Source organism: Salvelinus sp. IW2-2015, linkage group LG31 (genome assembly GCF_002910315.2).
Source record: "Salvelinus sp. IW2-2015 linkage group LG31, ASM291031v2, whole genome shotgun sequence".
Lineage (NCBI taxonomy): Eukaryota > Metazoa > Chordata > Actinopteri > Salmoniformes > Salmonidae > Salvelinus > Salvelinus sp. IW2-2015.
The window spans coordinates 4658916-4686213 of NC_036870.1; the positions used below are offsets into that span (position 1 = coordinate 4658916).

The window sequence follows — 27298 nt, forward strand, 5'->3', positions numbered from 1 at the left end:
TAATGATCGACTATGAAAAGCCAACTGACATTTACTCCTGAGGTGCTGACTTGCTGCAACTACTGTGATTATTATTATTTGACCATGCTGGTCATTTATGAACATCTTGGCCATGTTCTGTTATAATCTCCACCCGGCACAGCCAGAAGAGGACTGGCCACCCCTCATAGCCTGGTTCCTCTCTAGGTTCCTTCCTAGGTTTTGGCCTTCTAGGGAGTTTTTCCTAGCCACCATGCTTCTACACCTGCATTGCTTGCTGTTTGGGGTTTTAGGCTGGGTTTCTGTACAGCACTTTGAGATATCAGCTGATGTAAGAAGGGCTATATAAATACATTTGATTTGATTAAAACTAATTTTTCAACCGCTCCACAAATTTCTTGTTAACAAAGTATAGTTTTGGCAAGTTGGTTAGGACATCTACTTTGTGCATGACACAAGTCATTTTTCCAACAATTGTTTACAGACAGATTATTTCACTTAAAATTCACTGTATCACAATTCCAGTGGGACAGAAGTTACATACACTAAGTTGACTGTGCCTTTAAATAGCTTGGAAAATTCCAGAAAATGATATAATGGATTTAGAAGCTTCTGATAGGCTTATTGACATCATTTGTGTTAATTGGAGGTCTACCTGTGGATGTATTTCAAGGCCTACCTTCAAACGCAGTGCCTCTTTGCTTGACATCATGGGAAAAATCAAAATAAATCAGCCAAGACCCCAGAAAAAAAATTGTAGACCTCCACAAGTCTGGTTCATCCTTGGGAGCAATTTCCAAACGTCTGAAGGTACCACGTTCATCTGTACAAACAATAGTACGCAAGTATAAACACCATGGGACCACGCAGCCGTCATAGCGCTCAGGAAGGAGATGTGTTCTGTCTCCTAAAGATGAACGTACTTTGGTGCGAAAAGTGCAAATCAATCCCAGAACAACAGCAAAGGACCTTGTGAAGGTGCTGGAGGAAACCGGTACAAAAGTATCTGTATCCACAGTAAAAACGAGTCCTATATCGACATAACCTGAAAGGCCGCTCAGGAAGGAAGAAGCCACAGCTCCAAAACTGCCATAAAAAAGCCGGACTACGGTTTGCAACTGCACATGGGGACAAAGATTGTACTTTTTGGAGAAATGTCCTCTGGTCTGATGAAACAAAAATAGAACAGTTTGGCCATAATGACCATCGATATGTTTGGAGGAATTTTTACTGGGATTAAAAGTAAGGAATTGTGAAAACCTGAGTTTAAATGTATTTGTCTAAGGTGTATGTAAACTTCCGACTTCAACTGTACATTTGATGCAGCATTATGACGACTCATTGTCACAATGGTAGGGATTAACTGAGCTGGTCTTGGGTCATTGATAAGTCATTGTTTCATCGCAGCCATGCGTGGACAGAGTCCAGGAGCCAAGATGATTTTGGATGTTAATCTATGGCAGGACCCAAAGGGCTTAAATGTTCGATGTCTACCCTTACTAAGGACTTAGACTTGGCCTGTGACGTAGTGTCCCCATAAGTGACAGAACACTGAGCCAATCACAGCGCAATGCTCCTATTTTCTGCTGGCTTGCTCCACCACAGAAAGCACTGAGCTAGGCTGAAACACCTGCATTTTGGAGCTGTCTTACTCAAGAACACAAAAAAGAGACCATGTTTGTATGCAGCTTTATTAACTCAATGATATATTTTTTTTTTTACATTGTTTGCAAACTTAATGTGTGACATCGTATTAATGCCAAAATAACATGCAAAATTGGCAAGCCCCCCACCCCCAAAAAATATATATAGATCATTTATTTTGCTGCTAAAAATGTGGGGCTCAAAACAGGTGGGACCCTGAATGATGGTCGCCACTGATTCTGATCTACTTTCCGTCTGTCTTTTTAGCCATTTATGAATGTGTTATTCAATGCGTTTCTATGGGCTAAAGTAGTAAAGGACAAATTCAATATTATATCAAATAAAATATTTTATACCTTTAAGGTTGTTAAGCAATCACACCATATGAAGCAATTATTTGTTAAAATGTCAATTTATTGCTCATTGCTCATTAAATCAATAGCAATACCATAAATTGCAGTCTATGACATGGAATGCAAGTCCTCAACAGATTAAACCTGTATAACACCATACAAACAGAGCACAAGTATCAACAGAAAACACATCGTTAGACAATTGGGATCAAGTTAACTTAAAAAATATATATTTGTATTAAAATGACAGCCATGTCCATACGTCACTCATAAATAAACATAACAGCCCAGTCTGCCTCATACAGCGTTGCCGTGTACAGTATGGTTGCCAATTCTATTCAGGACATACAGGAATGATTTACCTGAGTTCAACTCAAATGGGATACAAAAACATGGCAACCTCTTCCACAGAGAAATATACAACACTTACAGTACAGACAAAGACAATCAGGAAAATAGATCCGTGTGAGCGTCATGATACATGTATTCAATTGTGTTTGGACTAGGCATTTATATCTAACTAAACACACACACTCACATGGCAAGAATGATAAAACTCATTCCGCCAAACCCGCTGTCAAGTTTCGTCTTTGCATCCATAGCAGGGTGAAAGTCAGTTTCGTCTCAAGCCCAGAAGACATAAGATGTTAATAAAGATACTGTCAAATTAGTAATTGTCAGAGGATGCCTACAAAACTACGGCCTTAATATTCTGTGGTTGTTTGAGATTGAGAAAGAACAGTAGTCATTGTGAAATATTGTCAGAAGTGAGTGGTTACAGCAAGGTATATATATATATATATATATCCCTTGTGGTCATGCTGCTGACCCAGGAGATCTTTCAAATAAGAATACTCTAGCTAGTCTAGCTAATCCTGTGATTGACAAATCGGAGCTACGAGAGCCGATTTCCAAACGCAACAATCAAACAATGAGGCACAAACGCAAACTGGCATGTCCAGCAACCAGGGCTGGCAGCCAATGACAAATACACATCCCTATAGCGTAATGCACTGTGTTCAAGGCCAGGATGCAAGGAATACAATTGCCTAAATCAAATTAACTATGGAGTGCTGGTTTCTACTCTCAGGAATTCATGAAGATATTTGATATGATATTCAGCATCTGGAAAAGTAAAGGACTTATTGTACAAAGAGAAAACATCCAAAGCCAGTTGGGTGTTGTTCCCAGAACAAATAATTTGCACTTTTATTTGCAAAATGTAGCTTAATGTATGTTTTCCCAAAGTACACTACCGGTCAAAAGTTTTAGAACACCTACTCATTCAACGGTTGTTCTTCATTTTGACTATTTTCTACATTGTAGAATAATAGTGAAGACATCAAAACTATGAAATAACACATTAGGAATCATCTAGTAACCAAAAAAGTGTTAAACAAATCAAAATATATTTTATATATGAGATTCTTAGCATTCTCTCAAACAGCTTCATGAGGTAGTCACCTGGAATGCATTTCAAACAGGTGTGCCTTGTTAAAAGTAAATTTGTTGAATTCTTTCCTTCTTAATGCGTTTGAGCCAATCAGTTGTGCTGTGACAAGGTAGAGGGGGGGTTTACAGAAGACAGCCCTATTTGGCAAAAGTCCATATGATGGCAAGAACAGCTCAAAAACACCTAGAGAAAATACAGTCCATCATTACTTTAAGACATGAAGGTCTGTCAACGCGGAACATTTCAGAGTTACCTCTGCTGCAGAGGATAAGTTCCTTATAGTCACCAGTCTCAGAAACTGCAGCCCAAATAAAAGCTTCACAGAGTTCAAGTAACAGACATCTCAACATCAACTGGTCAGAGGAGACTGTGTGAATCAGGCCTTCATGGTTGAATTGCTGCAAAGAAATCACTAGTAAAGGACACCAATAAGAAGAAGAGACTTGCTTGGGCCAAGAAACAGGCGCAATGGACAGAGCGGTGGAGATGTGTCCTTTGGTCTGAGGTCCAAATTTGAGATTATTGGTTCCAACCACCATGTCTTTGTGAGACGCGGTGTGGGTGAACGGATGATCTCTGCATGTGTATTTCCCACCGTGACGCATGGAGGAGGAGGTGTGATGGTGTGGGGGTGCTTTGCTGGTGATACTGTCTGTGATTTATTTAGAATTCAAGGCACACTTAACCAGCATGGCTACCTTAGCATTCTGCAGCAATACGCCATTTTATCTGGTTTGAGCTTAGTGGGACTATCATTTGTTTTTCAACAGGACAATGACCCAACACACTTCCAAGGCTGTGTAAGCACTATTTTGCCAAGAAGGAGAGTGATGGAGTGCTGCATCAGATCACCTGGCAATCCCCCGACCTCAACCAAATTAAGATGGCTTGGGATGAGTCGGACCGCAGAGTGAAGGTAAAGCAGCCAACAAGTGCTCAGCATATGTGGGAACTCCAAGACTGTTGGAACAGCATTCCAGGTGAAGCTGGTTGAGAGAATGCCAAAAGTGTGCAAATCTGTCATCAAGGCAAAGGGTGGCTATTTGAAGAATATCAAATATATTTGTATTTAACACTTTTTTGGTTACTACATGATTCCATATGTGTTATTTCATAGTTTTGATGTCTTCACTATTATTCTACAATATAGTAAATAGTACAAATCCTTGAATGAGTTGGTGTTCTAAAACCTTTGACCGGTATTGTAAGTACAGTTAAGCGTCAGGGTACAGTAGTAAAATGCTGCACGCGTTAAATTCGTATTGACAGTGCTTAGGAATCAAAGTTGTAAATCACAAATTAAACCATCATACTGTTATCTCTACTCAGTACAGAGATTAATAAAGTTGAATAAATCACTTTTTTTCTTTTATTTTTATGCAGAACTACATATACAAAAAGTTAAACGCGGAAACCATAGTCATCGAGTTATAAAAATTTAAAAAAGACACTTGAAGCGATTCGGTTGGAAGTGCATTTAAACAGAAGGCAAATTGACCCGAGCCTTCCCGTCCAGTCCCTTTTTAGCATTTGTGTGGCGCTGTCTTTACAAGCATTACCACATTCCAGTGAGATAAATCCATACAATACTCTATTCGTGTTTTTGCTTCTAGTGACCTCTTTAGATTCCCTGTCTGTCAATCACTGTGGATCAGTAAAAAAAGCCCTGAAAAGAAAGGTTGGATCATAGAGAGCGTAAGAAAGATGATTAGGGGAGTTGTGTAAGCAGGATAGAGCTTAAAATGGCTCATGAGGACAGCTTGGAGTAGCTGGGTGGGGAGAACTTGCGCTTCAGGTATTTGATGATATAGAGAGGGAGACAGCTGACGACGGTGATCACTGACACCTTCCAAAGGAAGGCTGGTGTCGTGATGAAGCCCAGGTCTGGTATAAAAAAACAACACAGGTTAGAAATCTGTCCAAATAACCGCACATACAATATGTGCAAGGCACTGACATGTTGATATGCATTAATTTATTATCACTATATTTTCAATTTATTCAAAAGATTTAGTTGATAATTATGGATCCATGTTTTCTCTTTAAAAAGAGCTTTTGCACACATGCCTGGAATGAGACATCACTGAGTGGAATGGTAAAACAATATAAGTAGCAGGAAAATATGCTCAATACGTCACATCAAATATGGCTGAAAAAGACATGGTCAGAGTTTGGTCACAGAAGGAACACAAACAGGGCTGAGCAGTCACAGCACGGTCAAAAACAGTGACGAGAGGAAAGTGTGAATAGGAAGTGGAAGAGAAGAGGTAGCGTTTCCACAGTGCTGCACACCTACCCAGAAATGCTCCAAAGGACACCCTGCCTACGCCTGTCCCAAGGACACATACAGTAGCAAAAGAGAGGATGAGCAGCAGAGAGAGAGAGAGAGAGAGAGAGAGAGAGACCAAATGAGTGCTAGCATGAGAGAGAGAAAAACAGGGAAAGAGATACGGGAGCGAGCGAGGGAGAAGGGGAGAGGCAGAGAGAAGATGGCAGACACGAACAAAGCACAGACCTCCAAGGTTGAATTGGGGTAACTGAAACATAAGTGCATCAAACTAAAACACACAAGCTGCAGTGCAGTGTGGTGCAAAGGGTGAGACTGTTCCACGACAAGATTAAAGTGTTTGTAAAAAAACTGCCCTCCACATAACAAAAAAGCAAAGAGCAACATCAAATAATTTCCCCTCAACACTTATCAGCACAAAAGCAAACAGCATACTTTTTTACTTTTTTTGTTTTTTTACTTTGGCCCTAAAGGGATAAATAACATTTAATTGAGTTGTTTTTTCCCCTCAGGTGAACAACATTTGCTTACCGAAGTACTCATTGAGGAAGGCAAGCGAGGCTATGTAGCAGCCCAGACTGAGGAACTCTGCTAGCACCATGAGCCAGTGCCAGGTTCGGATGTTGAGCGCCACCATGAGCAGCTCGGTGAGGATCAGCGCAGTGAAGGAGATGGCCACCACGTGCACAAACTCAGACTCAAACAACACCAGTGCGCCGTACATCAGGATGCCGCCTGGGGGCGCCACAAAGAAGTGTTAGTGACGTAGTACTGGTTGAGTAACTGTTTAACCAGCATGAGAAAGAAACTAGAGAATGATCAACTAGAATGAATTTGTTTCTAGTTAATAACAATAAGACCTAACATAAAATGTACCGGCTTATTCTTTTAGGGAACCAAATATGACAAGTACATTAGGCCTTTGTTTTTGATTATTTCTTAAGTTACTTTGATCCCCAATGCTCACTGAAAGTCTGTTATTCATAATATGTATTAGGATTCAAGCAAGTCTTAAGACACAGGATCTGACTCAATTACAGTATTTATGAGGGCAAACAGACAATGTGTCCAAGTGTATCCAAAAACCAACCAGGTAGACCACTGAGTACTGTAGCATGACACTCATTCATCTATTCTATGGTGGTGCCTACTGTATTTTGATAGCCTTTCATTTAATTATAACACACCGCAAATTGAGCTTAATAGCCTATTACTGATCACATAATTGCCTTTTCCATACAGTCTACATACAGTGCATTCCTGGGAGTTAAACTCTGTAATAAATTAAAACCGACGATCGTGGCCTGATATTTTTTCTCCCCCCTCATATCTCCCTGTTTTTCATTGGACTTTGGTAATAGACCTTTAATTAAAAAACGAGAGCTGTCAGGAAGTGACGCTTCAGTAAGAACATAGATCTTTCTCAACACGCTGCATGGCTTAGCGATTACAGAAATATCGATTTACTGGACAGACAAAAGCCTGCGTGTAACTGCAGATGACGCTTGGAAACCTAAGCTACTGAGAAACAGGACTGTCTGAGAGTCAGGGGGCCAGGGGACTGACGGTATCGCACATAGTAAAAATGATGAAATATAAGTGTGGTGCCTGGATGAACGGTCAGTAATAAAAGGTGTTTAAGCCAGTACGCTGCGCTTCGTTCAGGTTGCTTTCAGAAAAGCTGCCTTACTGTGCGGATGGATCATTTGGATATAAGAGTTGTGCACCTGGCCGCCATCTTCAGAATATCCATAATGTTTAGAAGCACCCTCCCCTGTGTTAGTATTCATCATTAGAACTGTGTTAAGGAAATCTAACTCAGAAAGCTACAGGAGTATCCTGTCAATTCTCTTACCTTGGTAAATACTGATTAACACCCAAATGAGAAAAGTCTTGAAAGACAAGGAACGACCCTAAAAGAAGAGAAAAATACAGAATTGCAGACATCATAATCTAATTCCTGTCAAAACACAACTTTGGAATTCACTTTAACCTGTTAAACCCTGAATGAAAATAGAGTCCGTGTAAATTGACCATCCATTCCCCGTCCAGCCTGTATTATATAGGAGAGGTTGTCATTTTACCTTGGTGAGGTCTTTGTAAAGCTCAGGGTACAGCAGGGCCATCTCTGGCTTCACGTCCTGGTCCAGCACCAGGGAAAATACAGGGAACATAGTGTAGATGGTAGAATACCTGCACAGAAGGGGAGAACACAGGACCGAGTTAATACAGAACACTGTGCCAGTGCATCAATAGAAAGGGTCACACCTTCTCATGTTTAGACGCATGCACATACTGTACGCACAAATGGAAACAATTGCCGTAGAAATATAGACAACCACATACCCAACCATGAGAAAACCCTGGTACAAAGGGACTGATGCAAAGTAGAAAATGGAGGAAAACACTGCCTGCAAAGAGGGAGAGAGATGACACGTTTCATTCAAGTCCTTCCATATTCAGGAGTAGTAACATAAACATGTTCAGGTCTGTTACCTGCATGGTTGATATGATCATGCCTCGGTGCATGACAAACTGGCCCAGGGCTGCTGAGCGCTTGTAGCTGTTCCTGCCGTGGACCATGAGCAGCCGGCCGATGTGCTTAAACTGAGTGATGGAGAAATCTGCCGCCAGGGATGCCTGCTTCCCCTCCTGCACGGGGAGAGCATAAGTGCGTAATGTTATTCTACGGAAGGACACACCCCATATCCCACTAAATACGGCACCCATAACAGGTTTTGCATTTTAATTTTTTATTTTAATTGACTATTAAACGTTATAATATGTGGATGGGATAAGAGGAGGAGTGATATGGGTTGTTTACCTTTCCTTCAATGCCGATACCACAGTCTGCTGCCTGGATCATACTGACATCATTACCTCCATCACCTGGGAGAGACAAGAGAGCCACACGTCAGCCACAGGCTCAATAATAACATGGAAAAGAGCCATATGGAAATAAGGCTTACGCCCCAGGATGATGACAGAACAATGTTAACAATGATGCTTGTGCTGTTTGATTGCCATCTTGTGGACATAATAGGTGTGTACCTTCTCGTACTGGGATTAGTTTCTTCTTTTTCAAAAAAGTAGTCAATAGTGAGGTATATTACTGGTAGGAATTTTCTACAATTGACTTATTTAATCATTTGGCATTCATTGTACACCGATCATTGTAGCAGTCGTGTCTGATACAAAGGATGAGAGTGGTTAGTTGTTATGCATCTGGGTCTTGCCCAGGGTGCAAAGGGGCTCACCTATGGCACAGGTTCTGTTGGCTGTGTGCTGCTTGAGCAGGTGGACGATCTGGGCTTTCTGAGTGGGGGAGCAGCGACAGCAGACTACCGCTGGACACTGACACGCCAGCTCCACAAACTCATGCTCATAGTACCGCAGACACACCTGTGGGAAGAGAAACATACTGACACGCCAGCTCCACAAACTCATTTGATTTGGAAAATGCAAACGCATCCGGACCCACACAAGCACATTTAAATCATGAAGTATTTACTGTACCATCTCTTCAGATCCATTCTCTTATTTTTTTATACCTTTATTTAACGAGGCAAGTCAGTTAAGAACAAATTCTTATTGTCAATGACGGCCTAGGAACAGTGGGTTAACTGCCTTGTTCAGGGGCAGAACGACGGATTTTTACCTTGTCAGCTCAGGGATTATATCCAGCAACCTTTCGGTCACCAGTCCAACACTCTAACCACTAGGCTACCTGCCGCCCTGTCAATCAATGGTGTTATAATTAAGCAACAACGCCAGAGGGGGTGTGGTATATTGGCACATATACCACAAATCCCAGAGATGCCTTATTGCTATTATAAACTGGTTACCAATGTAATTAGAGCAGCTCAAATAAATATTTTGTCATACCCGTGGTATACGGTCTGATATACCACGGCTGTTAGCCAATCAGCATTCAGGGCTCAAACCACTCAGTTGATGTTTTTTTGGCTGCATCTACATTACAATCTGCTTTGAGAGGTCTGTGAGAAGTGTTTGTGCTGTAGTACCTCCAAGGAGTCTCCAGAGATGACCAGAGCACAGTCGTGTTTCCTTCTGAAGGCATTGAGCTCCAGATGGGCCTCTCCTCTGTTGGAGACCTGCTCGAGAGCCAGGCAATACAATTAGTGGAAGGACAGATACAGGACCATTTCCTCATCCCTTTAACACTCATCAAGTGACAGATTATTATCTTAAGATGAAAAAGAAAGAGAAGCGTACCGATCTGAAGACATGAATATCTTGGCTTCTGGACACCAAATGGGAGCTTTTAGCGATACAAGTAGCTGTCTCCAGCTTATCCCCAGTAAGCATCCATATCTGAACAGAAAACAAAACCATGACAGGGAATCAGTGACAGCATTAAAAGCACAATTTTATAATATTTCATATTATACACGGACTAGTCAGATTCTGGTATGACACGGAATGTCTCTTTTCCACAGCTAACATTATACTGTATATGGAAAGGACAGCGCAATATAAATGCAGCCAACATATAACAAGTTCACAGTTGTAGTAAAACACAGAAGGATAGTGTGGTCTCACACCTTGATCCCAGCGTTTCTGAGGAGCTCCAGGGTCGGCCTGACGTCAGCCTGTAGTTGGTCCTCAACCCCAGTCAAACACAGAAGCTCCATCTCCCTCTCCAGACTCTCTACCACTGCTGACACCTTCAGAGCCCGGTCATGGATACTCAGCTTGGCCTGGTTGTAACGGTTCTACACCAACACAGAGGGAAAGATAGTCAGTGAGGGAGGCAGAGACGAGAAAGGAAGTGATAACGAAAGAGATAGGGAGGTAGAAATCAAGTCATAAGGGAGAAAAATCTGAGAGAAATAAATAACCATTGCAAAAGTGTGTAGCGCATCGGGCAAAAGAGGAAAGGAAATTGGTGGAATGAGGGCAAGTAGGCAGCTCATTCAGTTTGAAGATTATTTTCAATTCAGTAGGACATTAAGGGACATTATGTTTTGCACCTCAAAGTCTGTATACTGCTCTTCAGACAGAGATTTCTTAGCCACCACCAGGGTCCGAAGCCCTTCCCTGGCCATGTTCCCACACTGAGAACAAAAGAGGGGATAGTTAGGAAAGAGTGATGTAATATGATAAAACCAGAAATGACTGAACATTTGTAGAGACACACGTACTCTCTATAGTCCAGTCAGACACGTATTTATGAAACAAACAATATGTTTCAACAAATTTCATATGGCATACAGTAGGTGTAACATCCGCTGAATAGCATACAGTATACAGTCAGCTGCATCAGAACGGCACGTACAGTCAACCAACAAAGACAGAAATCAATGGGGAATAACGTCGCCTCGGGAGAAAGTTCAGGAGGACACAAAACCCACATTTTATTGTTTCATATGAAACGCCAATGAGCTGAAAGTGACGCGCTGATTGCTTATTGACATGGTACCCATATAGCACCACTGCTTGGACAGTCTACGGGATATTACACTCAATGGAACATCATTAACACCATTGTTAGGAATATGACATACTGGATGCGTCCCAAATGGCACCTTATTCCCTATATAGTGCATTATATTAAACCAACGCCCTGGTCAAAAATAGTGCACTAAATAGGGTGCAATTTGGGACGCATGCATTAATGCCTCCTAGGAAAGGAATCCACTTCATGTTGGTCACTAATTAAATCAAAAACAGCCCCTGGTCCTAAATGACTCAATATTGCCAATACAATTATGAACATACAGTATTGCACACCCAGTCATGGGTGGGCCTGTTGATCTTGTGATGAATGAATGTCCTGGTTAACAACAGAGGTAATTACCCTGCATGTGTTCGATACATTTTGTTCATACGTACAACAGTCTGGATGGAAGCCTTACCTCCTCCTCCAGCCAATCATTGTACTGCACGATACTCGCCATGGCAACATCAGCACCCTTCATATAAAACGTGATGTCACCTGTGGTCTCCTCCTAGAGCAAAATATGAGAGAAAATGTAGATGTATAATCATATGAAAAGTATTCCAGTGCCATATAATATAAACACCAGACCTGAATTCAAATATCATTTTTTGTTAATGTCTAGATGGGCGTTACACCATCCTGACTTTTCTCCTGGTTCCATTAGAGCAGGAAAGCTCAACCAAGCACAGCGTAAGTATTTGAAATGATTTCAAATAGTATTTAAACCCAGGACTGACTAACACACCACACACACAACTAGGCAAAAGTGTGGACACACCTACTCATTCAAGGGTTTTTATTTATTTTTAGAATGTTCTACATTGTATAATAATAGTGATGACATCAGAACTATGAAATAATACATATGGAATCATGTAGCAACCAAAAAAGTCCAAATACAGTTGAAGTCGGAAGTTTACATACATTTAGGTTGGAGTCATTAAAACAAAATTTTCAACCACTCCACAAATTTCTTGTTAACAAACTATAGTTTTGGCAATTGTTTAAAGACAGATTATTTAACTTAAAATTCACTGTGTCACAATTCCAGTGGGTCAGAAGTTTAAATACACTAAGTTGACTGTGCCTTTAAACAGCTTGGAAAATTCCAGAAAATGATGTCATGGCTTTAGAAGCTAATTGACATAATTTGAGTCAATTGGAGGTGTACCTGTATTTCAAGCCTACCTTCAAACTCAGTGCCTCTTTGCTTGACATCATGGGAAAATCAAAAGAAATCAGCCAAGACCTCAGAAAAAAGGTAGACCTCCACAAGTCTGGTTCATCCTTGGGAGCAATTTCCAAATGCCTGAAGGTACCACGTTCATATGTACAAACAATAGTACGCAAGTATAAACACCATGGGACCACGCAGCCGTCATASYRCTCARGAAGGAGAYGYGTTCTGYCTCCTAGAGATGAACGTACTTTGGTGYRAAAAGTGCAAATCAATTCCAGAACAACAGCAAACAGCAAAGGACATTGTGAAGATGCTGGCGGTAACAGGTACAAAAGTATCTATATCCACAGTAAAACGAGTCCTACATCGACATAACCTGGAAGGCCGCTCAGCAAGGAAGAAGCCACTGCTCCAAAACTGCCACAAAAAAGCCAGACTACGGTTTGGAACTGCACATGGGGACAAAGATTGTACTTTTTGGAGAAATGTCCTCTGTTCTGATGAAACAAAAATAGAACTGTTTGGCCATAATGACCATCGTTATGTTTGGAGGAAAAAGGGGGAAGCTTGCAAGCTGAAGAACACCATCCCAACCGTGAAGCACGGGGGTGGCAGCATCCTGTTGTGTGGGTGCTTTGCTGCAGGAGGGACTGGTGCACTTCACAAAATAGATGGCATCATGAGGATGGACAATTATGCGGATATATTGAAGCAACATCTCAAGACATCAGTCAGGAAGTTAAAGCTTGGTCGCAAATGGGTCTTCCAAATGGACAATGACCTCAAGCATACTTCCAAAGTTGTGGCAAAATGGCTTAAGGACAACAAAGTCAAGGTATTGGAGTGGCCATCACAAAGCCCTGACCTCAGTCCTATAGAAAATGTGTGGGCAGAACTGAAAAAGCGTGTGCAAACCTACCTGAGTCAGGCCTACAAACCTGACTCAGTTACACCAACTCTGACAGGAGGAATGGGCCAAAATTCACCCAACTTATTGTGGGAAGCTTCTGGAAGGCTACCCGAAGCGTTTGACCCAAGTTAAACAATTTAAAGGCAATGCTACCAAATACTAATTGAGTGTATGTAAACTTTTGACCCACTGAGAATGTGACGAAAGAAATAAAAGCTGAAATAAATTATTCTCTCTACTATTATACTGACATTTCACATTCTTAAAATAAAGTGGTGATCCTAACTGACCTAGGACAGGGAATTTTTACGAGGATTAAATGTCAGGAATTGTGAAAAACTGAGTTTAAATTTATTTGGCTAAGGTGTATGTAAACTTTCGACTTCAACTGTATATTTGATATTTGAGATTCTTCAAAGTAGCCACCCTTTGCCTTAATGACAGCTTTGCACACGCTTGGCATTCTCTCAACCAGCTTCATGAGGTAATCACCTGGAATGCATTTCAATTAACAGGTGTGCCTTGTTAAAAGTTAATTTGTGGAATTTCTTTCCTTCTTAATGCATTTGAGCCAATCAGTTGTGTTGTGACAAGGTAGGGGTGGTATACAGAAAATAGCCCTATTTGGTAAAAGACAAAGTCCATATTATGGCAAGAACAGCTCAAATAAGCAAAGAAAATGACAGTCTATCATTACTTTAAGACATGAAGGTCAGTCAATGAAGAAAATTTCAAGAACTTTGACAGTTTCTTCAAGTGCAGTCACAAAAACCATTAAGCGCTATGATGAAACTGGCTCTCATGAGGACCGCCACAGGAAATTAAGACAAAGTTACCTCTGCTGCAGAGGATAAGTTCATTAACGTTAGTAGCCTCAGAAATTGCAGCCCAAACAAATGCTTCACAGAGTTCAAGTAACAGACACATCTCAACATCAACTGTTCAGAGGAGACCGCGTGAATCAGGCCTTCATGGTCAAATTGCTGCAAAGAATCCACTACTAAAGGACACCAATAAGAAGAAGAGACTTGCTTGGGCCAAGAAATTAGACCTGTGAAAATATGTCCTTTGGTCTGATGAGTGCATATTTGAGATTTTTGGTTCCAACCACCGTGTTTTTGTGAGACGCAGAGTAGGTGAACTGATGAGCTCCTCATTTGTGGTTCCCACTGTGAAGCATGGAGGAGGAGGTGTAATGGTGCTTTGCTGGTGACACTGTATGTTATTTATGTTGAATTCAAGGCACTCTTAACCAGCATGGCTACCACAGCATTCTGCAGCGATTCGCCATCCCATCTGGTTTTTGCTTAGTGGGACTATCATTTATTTTTCAACAGAACAACGACCCAACACACCTCCAGGCTGTGTAAGGGCTATTTGACCAAGGAGAGTGATGGAGTGCTGCATCAGATGACCCTGGCCTCCACAATCACCCGACCTCGACCCAATTGAGATGGTTTGGGATGAGTTGGACCGCAGAGTGAAGGAAAAGCGGGCCAACAAGTGGTCAGCATATGTGGGAACTCCCTCAAGACTGTTGGAAAAGCATTCCAGGTGAAGCTGGTTGAGAGAATGCCAAGAGTGTGCAAAGCTGTCATCAAGGCAAAAGGTGGCTACTTTGAAGAATCTCAAATATATTTTGATTTGTTTAAAATGTTTTTGGTTACTACATGATTCCATATGTGTTATTTCATAGTTTTGATGTCTTCACTATTATTCTACAATGTAGAAAATAGTAAAAATAAAGAAAAACCCTGGAATGAGTAGGTGTGTCTAAACTTTTTACTGGTACTGTAGTTTTGTTGACCATTACATGGGTGGTAACCACGTCCATACCCTGATGATGATGCCCATCCTCTTGCTCTCTGAGGTGAAGGGGAAGATCTGCAGGATGTAGTAGGTTAGGACCTGTCCTGCTGGGGTCTTCAGCTGCAGGGAGGTCAGGTCCCTGTTCACCAGAGTCAGCCCTACGCTCTCCGTCCACCGCACCAGCGCCACCTGAAGAGGAGCAACGTGCACACACACAATAAGGTCAATGGTCAGGAACACACCTGCACAGACCCAGGCCCTCTGTGCCTCTCACTAGGGTCTAGCTACGTTTCCACATAGAGGGTTCAGAGGTCAAGTTTAGGGGCTCTGTGTATGCTCACAGGGTCAACTTCCTGATCGCCTTGAATCAAAGGAAACACACAGGAAAGTAACTGGTTCATTGTTAAGTATCATTCACAGCTGAGAGGGAATACAATGAGACACAGAAGGAGGCTGTTGGCCTCATAGTAACAGAAGGACTATTAAACTATAATTCAGTGTCCAATTATTACACAATACAAGAATGGCGAATAATCCTGAAGTCATATGCTATGCTTTAGAGATTAAGACATATGGGGAAGGGACAAATGTGTTATCCAGGACCATTATAATGGTTGATAAACAAAAGAATATGCACATTTGGATAATTTGTTAGTCCAATTATCTTAAGTATCACTTTGCAGTCAAAAAGTATAAAAGGTAACATGGCCAATAATTGAAACAGAAAGGCAAGCACTAAAACTGGCCTCTACTTAGTTAGCATAATGAACAGGGATCTTTGTGAGCGTGTCCCTTCCCCAATAATGGGGCATATGCTCAACCGCAGCTTCATGTAAGCAACCTACACATCCATGCTCAGTGTGCCAAAATATATATTTTCTGTGGTTTAACAACTGGTTGTATTACACACCATTGAAATACAAGAACATGCTCTGTATTTCAAAATAGAGTCCAGTACACTATTGTGACGCAGTACAGCACTTTACTGGATATAACCCAAAACCCTCAAGCATCCACAGTTGTAATATTGATAGTTTGTTGCCTTACAAATACTCTGTATACAATGCTCTAGGTGCCTTATCTCTGGAGTGGAGTCCATTCACAAACAGAGGAGTGTTTTTCTGTTTGTAATTTCCCTCCCTCTCCTCAGCAGGAACTCCTGCCCCCCAAGTGAGTGTTCAGCTGCACACGACTCAATTCTCCACGGGTTCATTTTCTATTTGCTCACTCAAAGGTTGTTATTATACTCCTGACCTACAAATTGGAACTTCCTGCTAATACCCCATCATTTCTTTCTGGTTCCCCTTTGAGGTCCGTGCTAGAGCTGGCTATATTTACTTAACACACATCTGTGAATCATAATCGCATGGGCGTACGTGCGGCACATATGTGTGTACAAATGCGTACAGAGTCAGGATTTAATATCTACCTCCTCAATCAAGTTTATCAGCTCCATGGGAACTGTTTAAAGCCATGTCAACTTTGATACAAACTGTATGTAAATCATGTGTTACACAAGTAATGTAAGAGACTACCCGTGACTACTTGACGACAATGGCAGACCGGTTTAAAGTACCCAATCAATCATTTCAATAGCATTCCCAAAGTTCTAGTGAGCATGTATATCAACATGGCAGAGCTGCATTTAAAAGGAGCAGCAGCCTAAGCATTTCATGATGAAAATGGATCTGTAATAGCTCAATTCTTCCCACCGTGTCATTACCAAATCAGAACTAGGATTTCAACAGCACTCACTAAATATCATTCTCTTAATTGATTTAGGGTGGTCAACATTCAAAATACTAGCTTGTGGCACTGTCGCTATCACATTAAATCTTGTGCATTTATGTAAAACATTCATACATGCTGACTCTGTAGATAAATGTCCAGATTTGCAGTTTGATTTGGTCACCTACTGAAAAGGTCAATCAGGGACTTGCATATGCAAGTGACAATACGCAACCAGCCAAACCAATGAATTGCTCCTTTGCCTGGTACTCCCATTTGGGTCCCCTTTTTTTCCATCGGATATCCTATTACCTCCTATTGGAGATGATAAACTCCTACTTCACGAGACTCCACGGTCATTAAATGCCACGGTCAAACATTCTCGGGCCAGTTCCGAATGGCACCCTATTCACTATAGGCCCTGTTCCAAAGTAGCGGACTACATAGGGAATAGGGTGCCATTTGAGAGGCAACCCCTCCTCTGACATCACAGGGTCAGAGGTTAGAGCAGGGCCCTGTTCACAGCATGGTTGACCAGAAGGTCAACTGACCCCTGACCTCGGGTCGGCCTACTTCATCTCCTTAATGACGGCTCATTACATTAGAGAGAGTCGGCTAATTAAATATGGGCCTCATAGCGCTGCGCTGACCGGGCTCTGCCACTGTTGTCAATGAGGCTGAGGTTAGAGAGAGAGGGAAAGGAGAGCTAAGGGGAGAGAGAAAGAACAAAGAGAGCGAGGAGGAGAGAGCGAGGAGGAGAGAGAGAGATGTGAGGAGAGATGTGAGCAGAGATGGAGAGGAAAAGAGACACAGATAGGGGTGAGGGGGAACTGAACAACCACAGACCCTTCTCATCGTCTCTCAGAGAAAATTAAATATTGATCAATCCAAGCAGTGCCAGACAATAGAGGGAGATAGAGCCGAGTGTAAAAGGAAATAAATAAATATACACATGAAGGTGGGACAGGACGGACGGGCAGGCAGGCAATTCCAGAGCAGACAAAAAGGGAAACCGAGATACATCTTTTGTAACCGTTTTATCTTCGTTTTGACTGCTATGTTGAGCTCGAGCCCAGTGCAAGTCAAGGTAAGTGTCACAAAGGCTTCACAAACTCATTGGGTCATGGGTGAGAAACACTTCAATGGCCCTGAACACTGTACTATATGGTGGGACTAGCGATCCTTTGATATGTATTGAATATTTATGACAAAGTTACATGGCGAAGAGTCCTCCTCATCCAGCAATCTGTCCTTGTGTCCTGTATGTATTCAATATTCATCCAGGACTTTCTTGGATTTAGCAAAAAAAAATAGCAACCATATTTCCATCAGAATGGGCAGTAAATAATTGGGTAAGCAGCGCCTGGTACTCATAAACGGCACTACACTAGGATTACACAGACAGACACGCAGAGGAAGGTGACGCCAAAGGACTGCCGTTGGGGTCTTTATCAGGCCAGATTCTTCCTTAATTAGAGCTATAAATTCTAAAGGACACAAACGCCGCTGATTAAAATAGCTTAACCTCTGACAACTTTATGGCCTCTGAGTTAATGGCCATTCCATTGAGGCCCAGGTTATGACAAACTACAAAGATCATTTAGTGTTGAAGACGGACATCAGAGAGAAACCGGGGTTGTATTCAGTAGCCACTAAACGGAAACAATGGACTGAAACAGGGAGGGGCTACATGTACTTGTCCAATAAGAAACGCTTGTGTCGGTTTTCCGTTGCAAAACATTTTGCGTCGGTGTGCGTAATGAATACAACTCGGTGGAGTTAGAGCTGACCTCGTCAGGGCTGGAAGCCTGATAGGTGCGGTTGTCGTCGCTGAAGTCCTGGTCGGCCTCGGCGGCAGTGGACTCCGTCTCCCCGTTGACGCTGGCGGGGGACTCGTAGACGGGCGTGACGTTGTGGCACAGCGCGATGGCCTTCACCGCCTCGTGGATACGGCTGCTGACGCTCCTGCGGACCTTGGGGGCCGCCGCCTTGGGGGCCTGGGCTGGCTGGGGCTTCCTGGATGGGGTGGAGCTGGTGCTGCTGTTGGACTGCTGGGTCTGGGAGCTCGGCTGTGGAGACAAAGTACACCACATTTGTTATTATTCTGCATACAGGGAGTGGACTATGATGACATGAAAAACAGACATTCCCTATAGGGAAGTCCGCATAGCACTGGGCCACATTCAGTTGCCAAACGTTCTCGAATGTTGCAGATAGAAATGCCATGACTAGAGTCRACATGACTCCTTGTTCTACATGTTGGATTAGCATGTTTGTTCTACATAGCATATTTATATCTGAAYGTTCCAAAACGTGTTCTCTGACAACTCCCATCAATTCAACTCAGTGGCGTTTCACGGGCAGCCCGCTGTGCCAGCCAGGTTTGACAGAGTTGATGTGTTCCACTGAAGCGGATGGTTTCGCCTTATTAACACTTATTGCTGCTCGAAAGAGAGACTCCTACAAAGACGCAAAATGGAAACACTTCAGCAAGCCTACTACAATGGAGTGCTCACTTCACTATGAAGAATGGGAGAGGTAGTCAGTCAAGTTATGAGAGCTCCTTTTATTGCCAGCTGCCATTAACATCATGTTTCATTTCATCCCTCTCTTTTCAGAATACCCTTCACTATCTCTCGGTTTTAATCACTTACACCGGGGTGGGTAAAAAAATGTCTGATTAAAGGGTTAAACCTCTATTTGATTCCTCTATGTCTACCTTGACATCTGTAGTTAATAGATTACTTCCGAGTTGGCAGATCAACTGCGATGTAACAATGGCATCACCGTAGCTTTGCACATGATATTAAATTGATTTATTCCTATGAATTACATAATGTTTACAGATGCCTGCATAATTCAATTTCACACATTGATATCTATATGCCCTTCGTTCGTCACAAACCATTACCCGCAGGGACCTATGATGAGGTTATGATAGATTTCCACGTAGCGCTACAATCAACCTCTGACCCTCGCTGTCATCTCAGTAATAAAGGGAACATGAAAAACACCAGCACGACAAATCAATGGGGCTGAAGCGCTAGCTGCTATTGAGTAGTGTGCTAGAAAGACTCATCTTTCATTAGCCAAGCTTAAACAGAGTGCAGGCAGATGGTTCCATCCTCAGCACAGCTGTTAGGGGCCTGCCTGAGTGTGAACAATATCATTCTGTCATGCCTTCGTCTAGAGATCAACCACCTAGAGGGAACGTTGGTTTTTACTGTACGTCGGTGTAACGCTCAGAGACTGAGCTTGAATGAACAATGAAAAGGGCCAAGATGAGAAGTAGTGGAAAGACAGGTTTGACTAAGTGTCTCTTTATGAGGAGTCGTGAGCCATGAYCTCTCCTGGTACCAATGAAAGTGAATAAAACAAAGAGATCAATAGCTAATCTTTCTCCTGTTTATTCCCCTAAATGACAGGTGATGTTTGCACGTTTACTAAGGTTTCTCAAATTCAGTGAACCATTTAAGGACAATACTGAGAATGTGACCCTAAATGGTAGAGTATGATCACCTGTGCGTATGACCGCCCTATATGGCTCTGTATCTCGTCCATGGTGTCCGTCCCATAGGATACTGTCCCCAGGTGCAGCCGCTTGAAGATCATCTCGTTCTGCGTCAGAGTACCTTCAATTCACAAAGCAGAATGAAGTCAGATTCGTATTAGAGGCAAACAACAGGTTAATGAGCGAGTCTCTATACCAGCACATCATTCACATACTGCTGCTCATGGAGTCATTTTTGAGTGGGTCATGTAGGCATTCTTATAGGTACAGTGTTACCCCTAGGATTTCTTTCAGCATTGGTGGCAGAGTTTAGTGGGGGGTGGACATTTGTCCTCAGAAGAATGCCTAATGACCACGTACCATCATGCATCTCATTACCCGTATGGACTCCCTGTCCTCTCCGACCAACCCAACACAGCATACAAGAGACACTGAGTGTTCCGAGTAAAAACGACTGAAAATGGAGGCAGCGGCTCTCGTTTAATGGATGCTGCTTGCCAGAATGTGTATTGATACAGCGTAAATCTGATTAGGGGGCAACTACCTTCCAATAACATCACGGGCTCACAAGGTTATCCAATTCTAATGGATTGATCGTTTTTGCTTTCTTTCCATGTGATTTAACTATCAACTGGGATAAATAGGTAAGGAGGCTGGCTAATCTATTCCTACTCTGCCTGGTAAGACAAAGAAGCATGTCGTGACCACCCCCAGAGTTGATCACTTTGATATAAGGTTTGGTTCTTGGAAAGGACACTCATTTGTTCTAAAAGAGTCAGAGAAAGAATACATGTAGAATAAACAAAAGAGAAATTAACTAACAAACAATCTCATGTGAATTCTATATTTTCAGGGACGCAAACAGGTGAGGGCCCCAAAAGGTGACCACATTTTTTGGGGCACGGAAATGAGTGAAAATCCATGTGAAGTGCAAGAACATTTGGTTATTTTTTGAGAATAACAAGTCCAGAATACAGATATGAAAATAGTGTCCTGGTGTAAGGGGGAGTAGGGCTCTTTGGTCTGCGTTCATCATAACATGTCAGACAATAATGCATCAGTCTTCAATGCAGCTGCATCTGACAAGTTGTTCTATAGAGGTGCATAAAGGAGGAGGACATTAGCACAATGAAAGTACTTAAAGGCTGCTGCCCTATGTACATAGTCATGGAGCACAGGTCATTTTAATAATGTTTACATACTGTTTAACCCACTTCATATGTATACTGTATTCTAGTCAAGGCATATCCTATATAACTAACGCTGTACATATACTTTTCTTCAGATATACTACATGTTCTATCCATATACTGTCGATATTGTCTATACATCCCATATATAGTACCAGTCAAAAGTTTGGACACACACGCATTCAAGGGTTTTTCTTTATATTTGACTATTTTCTACATTGTAGAACAATAGTGAAGATATCAAAACTATGAAATAACACACATGGAATCATGCAGGAACCCAAAATGTTAAACAAATCAAAATATATTTGAGATTTGAGATTCTTCAAAGTAGCCAGCCTTTGCCGTGATGACAGCTTTGCACACTTGGCATTCTTCAAAACTGTTGGAAAAGCATTCCAAGTGAAGCTGGTTGAGAGCATGCAAAGAGTGTGCAAAGCTGTCATCAAGGCATATAATATACATAGGGGGATCTTGGGATCTCCCCACTGTATATACACACATACAGTTGAAGTCGGAAGATTACATACACTTATGTTGGAGTCATAAAACTTGTTTTTCAACCACTCCACAAATTTCATGTTAACAATCTATAGTTTTGGCAAGTCAGTTAGGACATCTACTTTGTGCATGACACAAGTAATTTTTCCAACAATTGTTTACAGACAGATTATTTCACTTAAAATTCACTGTGTCACAATTCCATGGGTCAGAAGTTTACATACACTAAGTTGACTGTGCCTTTAAACAGCTTGGAAAATTCCAGCAATTGATGTCATGGCTTTAGAAGCTTCTGATAGGTTAATTGACATAATTTGAGTCAATTGGAGGTGTACCTGTGGATGTATTGAAGGCCTACCTTCAAACTCAGTGCCTCTTTGCTTGACATCACGGAMAAAATGAAAGAAATCAGCCAAGACCACAGTAAAAAGAATTGTTGACCTCCACAAGTCTGGTTCATCTTTGGGAGCAATTTCCAAATGCCTGAAGGTACCACGTTCATCTGTACAAACAATAGTATGCATGTATAAACACCATGGGACCAGGCAGCCGTCATACCGCTCAGGAAGGAGACGCGTTCTGTCTCCTAGAGATGAACCTACTTTGGTGCGAAAAGTGCAAATCAATCCCAAAACAACAGCAAAGGACCTTGTGAAGATGCTGGAGGAAACGGGTACAAAAGTATCTATATCCACAGTAAAACGAGTCCTATAATCGACATAACCTGAAAGGCCGCTCAGCAAGGAAGAAGCCACAGCTCCAAAACTGCCATAAAAAAGCCGGACTATGGTTTGCAACTGCACATGGGGACAAAGATTGTACTTTTTGGAGAAATGTCCTTTGGTCTGATGAAACAAAAATAGTTATATTTGGCCAGAATGACCATCGTTATGTTTGGAGGAAAAAGGGGGAGGCTTGCAAGCCGAAGAACACCATACCGTGAAGCACGGGGGTGGTAGCATCATGTTGTGTGGGTGCTTTGCTGCAGGAGGGACTGGTGCACTTCACAAAGTAGATGACATCATGAGGATGGAAAATTATGTGGATATATTGAAGGAACATCTCAAGACATCAGTCAGGAAGTTAAAGCTTGGTCGCAAATGGGTCTTCCAAATGGACAATGACCCCAAGCATACGTTCAAAGTTGTGGCAAAATGGCTTAAGGACAACAAAGTCAAGGTATTGGAGTGGCCATCACAAAGCCCTGACCTCAATCCTATAGAAAATATGTGGGCAGAACTGAAAAAGCTTGTACGAGCAAGGAGGCCTACAAACATGACTCAGTTACACCAGCTCTGTCAGGAGGAATGGTCCAAAAGTCCCCCAACTTATTGTGGGAAGCTTGTGGAAGGCTACCCAAAACGTTTGACCCAAGTTAAACAATTTAAAGGCAATGCTACCAAATACTAATTGAGTGTATGTAAACTTCTGAACCACTGGGAATGTGATGAAAGACATAAAAGCTGAAATAAATCATTCTCTCTACTATTATTCTGACATTTCACATTCTTAAAATAAAGTGGTGATATTAACTGACCTAAGAAAGGGAATTGTTAAATGTCAGGAATTGTGAAAAAGATGTAAACTTCCGACTTCAACTGTACATATATTCAGGACTCTGACATTGCTCATCCTATATTTCTTAATTCCATTTACTTTTTAGATGTGTATTGTTGTGAATTGTTAGATATTACTGCACTGTTGGCGCTAGGGACATAACTATTTCGGTACACCCGCAATAACATCTGCTAAATATGTGTATGCTACCAATACAATTTTATTTGAAGTATTTTCAGGGTTCTAATGATAAGACATGAATGAAAGTTCATGAATAAAAAGGTTTTTAGAGTGTTCCATGCTCAATCAAGCACATTGTACCCTAAAATATGAGTGTCTTTGGTGAGACAAAAATGTTCAGCTGCCCCTTTAATAAGGACGGTAGGTTGCAATGGTAACTGTCAAGAATCTCTTGGCTAAGTTAGCAGTTGCATCAATCGCAAACTAACATTGAAAAATAACCTAGCATGTGAACAAAACTATGTATATAGCCAAGAAACACTATGACAAAGTCACACTTCAGTAGTCCTTTTGGAAAATCCGACCAACTATGCCTATGTGCTTCCCAATTTGTTTTATTTCAGCACCACACTCACAGTGCCACAGCCCCCCAGTTTGTGGCGTGGAGAGATGACAGAGCCTACCCACGAAGCACTCACTCTGATATGACATAGCTGACATCACATATCTAACTCTTTCTTTGACATTCTTTTTGTAGGATGCGTTGGGATGCATTCTGCACACAGTCAATGATTTCGATATGAGAAACTACACAGATCTACACGATTCATGTGGATGTCCTATTTTGAGATCAAAACAGCGAATATCGCCAAAAAGCGACAGGCTTGCATCCCTGATGGTAACATTTGGTCATACTACAGTGGCTGTGTGTCCTGTCACCTGTTTTGTCAGTCAGTAGGTACACCAGACGGCCCAGCTCCTCAGGAATGGTACTGGTCCGTACCACGGTACCAGGGATGTTTTCATCTTTCATGATCATCCAACCGTAGGCCGACTTCCCCATGTCTAGATTGACACGCAGGCTGCAGATACAAATAAAACAGAGGTCAAGTCAAATATGTGTTAAGCAAAATATGTTTTAAGCAAGCAAAATTAAATCCAACTACCATGATTCTACTCAAACAACTTCACCCAATAATATACGATTAGAAAGGTTAAAAAATGTAAAACATTACAGCACAATTAAAAAATATATGGCACATGGTGATAGGTGGGTTGGGCTGAGTGTATGAGGGGCAGGATTAAAGAGCTTATGTTTGGTAATGTATTATTGTTATGTGACTGCTTTATATAAAAGTACCATGTATGTCAAATGTATATGTAAAATGTATGTATGTAGCAAAAAAGCTGCAAAAAAAACTAAGAAATGTCCTCCGAAGAGGGGTTAATAAAAAATAAAAAATAATTATAAATAATGTTACCCAACAAGAGTCTATACTGTGTCTACCTCTATGTGCTGTACCTGATGGGGATGATGTAGGAGAATAGCACGATGAAGCGGAACAGGTTGCGAAACCAGGGGCCCACAAAGCCCTGCACCGCTACCATGACAATAGACAGGACCACCTGAGCCAGGAACAGAGCCTTGGTAAGGCGGTTCAGCTCCAGGTCCAGCAGACCCACCTGTAGAGGTGAAAGAGGTCAGGGTTCAGATGTTAAAGGTCAGGGTCAGAGCCACGGGTTAAAAAGACAGACAAATCCTCCACTGGGACTAGATATGCTTGGCTTCATTGACTCTTTATGCATGCTTGTATTTATTATGGATCCCCATTGGCAGCAGCTACTGTTCCTTGGGTCCTGCCATATTAACTTCCTATGGATAGGGGGCAGCATTTTCACGTTTGGATGAAAAGCGTGCCCAGAGTAAACTGCCTCCTACTCAGTCCCAGATGCTAATATATGCATATTATTAGTAGTATTGGATAGAAAACACTCTGAAGTTTCTAAAACTGTTTGAATCATGTCTGTGACTATAACAGAACTTATTTGGCAGGCAAAACCCCGAGGACAAACCATTCAGATTTTGTTTTGAGGTCACTCTCTTTTCAATGGGTTTTCATTGGGAATCCAGATTTCTAAGGGACCTTCCTGCAGTTCCTATCGCTTCCACTGGATGTCAACAGTCTTTAGAAATTGGTTGAGATTTTTCCTTTAAGAAATGAAGAAGTAGCCATGTTCAGAATGAGGCTCCAGTGAAGTGTACTGTTTGTTAGAGGCGCGTGACCAGAAAGCATGCTACACATTGTTTTCCTCCGGTATTGAACACAGATCATCCCGTCTTCAATTTGATCAATTATTTATGTTAAAAAATACCTAAAGTTGTATTACAAAAGTAGTTTGAAATGTTTGGACAAAGCTTACAGGTAACTTTTGAGATATTTTGTAGTCACGTTGTGCAAGTTGGAACCGGTGTTTTTCTGGATCAAACGCGCCAAATAAATGGACATTTTGGATATATATCRACGGAATTAATCGAACAAAAGGACCATTTGTGATGTTTATAGGACATATTGGAGTGCCAACAGAAGAAGCTCATCAAAGGTAAGGCATGAATTATATCTTTATTTCTGCGTTTTGTGTCGCACCGGGAGGGTTGAAATATGATGGTCTGTGATTGTTAGCTGGGGTGCTATCCTCAGATAATAGCATTATTTGCTTTCGCCGTAAAGCATTTTTGAAATCTGACACGTTGGCTGGATTCACAACAAGTGTAGCTTTAATTTGGTATATTGAATGTGTGATTTCATGAAAGTTTAATTTTTATAGTAATTTATTTGAATTTGGCGCTCTGCATTTTCACTGGATGTTGGCCAGGTGGGACACTACCGTCCCACAAATCCCAGAGAGGTTAAAACAGACCCCTCGGTGCATTCAACATGTAAATACTTCCCACAAATACAAGTAGTGATGAAGTCAATTTCTCCTCTACTTTGAGCCAGGAGAGATTGACCTTAGCTCCCCATGTACATTTAAGGGCCTGCCGTGTTGCCCTGTTCTGGGCTAATTGTAATTTGTAAGTCCCTCTTTATGGCACCTGACCACACGACTGGACAGTAGTCCATGTGCGACAAAACTAAGGCCTGCCTTGCTGATAGCATTGTTAAGAAGGCAGAGCAGCGCTTTATTATGGAGAGACTTCTCCCCATCTTAGCTACTGCTCCATCAATATGTTTTGACCATGACAGTTTACAATCCAGTGTTACTCCAAGCAGTTTCGTCATCTCAATTTGCTCAATTCACACATTATTCATTACAACATTTAGTTGAGGGTTAGGGTTTAGTGAAGGATTTGTTTTTGAAATATTTAGGACTAACATATTATATTGCCACCTAATATATTTCTTGCCACCCATTCTAAAACTGACTGCAGCTCTTTGTTAAGTGTATTGCTGTATTGACTGACGTGTATAGTGTCGAGTCATCCGCATACTCAAAACCAGTGGCATGTCATTTGCAAAGATTGAAAAAAGTAAAAGGGGCCTAGACAGCTGCCCTGGGGAATTCCTGATTCTAACCTGGATTATGTTGGACAAGCCTCCATTAAAGAACATCCTCTGTGTTCTGTTAGACAGGTAAAGCTTTATCCACAATATAGCAGGGAGTGTAAAGCCACAACAAATTCTTCCAGCAGTAGACTATGATGGATGTCAAAAGACGCACTGTGCAGCAAAACAGCTCCCAGCTCCCCTCTTTTTATCACCAATTTCTCTC

At 41.7% G+C, this 27298-nt stretch overlaps 1 protein-coding gene across 1 annotated transcript in view; it reads right to left on the reverse strand.

Annotated features, from left to right (window-relative positions):
* Positions 1-1656: 1656 nt before the first annotated feature.
* The window catches only part of atp9b (ATPase phospholipid transporting 9B), a 53722-nt gene continuing 28080 nt past the window's right edge, over positions 1657-27298 (reverse strand). The window contains exons 12-29 of the mRNA XM_023976183.2: positions 25050-25210; positions 24467-24609; positions 20327-20439; positions 18598-18876; positions 15107-15268; positions 11596-11688; positions 10711-10794; positions 10282-10452; positions 9953-10051; positions 9742-9831; positions 8974-9118; positions 8541-8605; positions 8213-8368; positions 8063-8127; positions 7801-7909; positions 7572-7629; positions 6248-6451; positions 1657-5313 (exon numbers count right to left, since the gene is read on the reverse strand). Of these exons, the coding sequence (XP_023831951.1) occupies positions 5177-5313; positions 6248-6451; positions 7572-7629; positions 7801-7909; positions 8063-8127; positions 8213-8368; positions 8541-8605; positions 8974-9118; positions 9742-9831; positions 9953-10051; positions 10282-10452; positions 10711-10794; positions 11596-11688; positions 15107-15268; positions 18598-18876; positions 20327-20439; positions 24467-24609; positions 25050-25210 (2334 nt within the window). The 3' untranslated portion in view covers positions 1657-5176. The remainder of the gene's footprint in view (positions 5314-6247; positions 6452-7571; positions 7630-7800; positions 7910-8062; positions 8128-8212; positions 8369-8540; positions 8606-8973; positions 9119-9741; positions 9832-9952; positions 10052-10281; positions 10453-10710; positions 10795-11595; positions 11689-15106; positions 15269-18597; positions 18877-20326; positions 20440-24466; positions 24610-25049; positions 25211-27298) is intronic.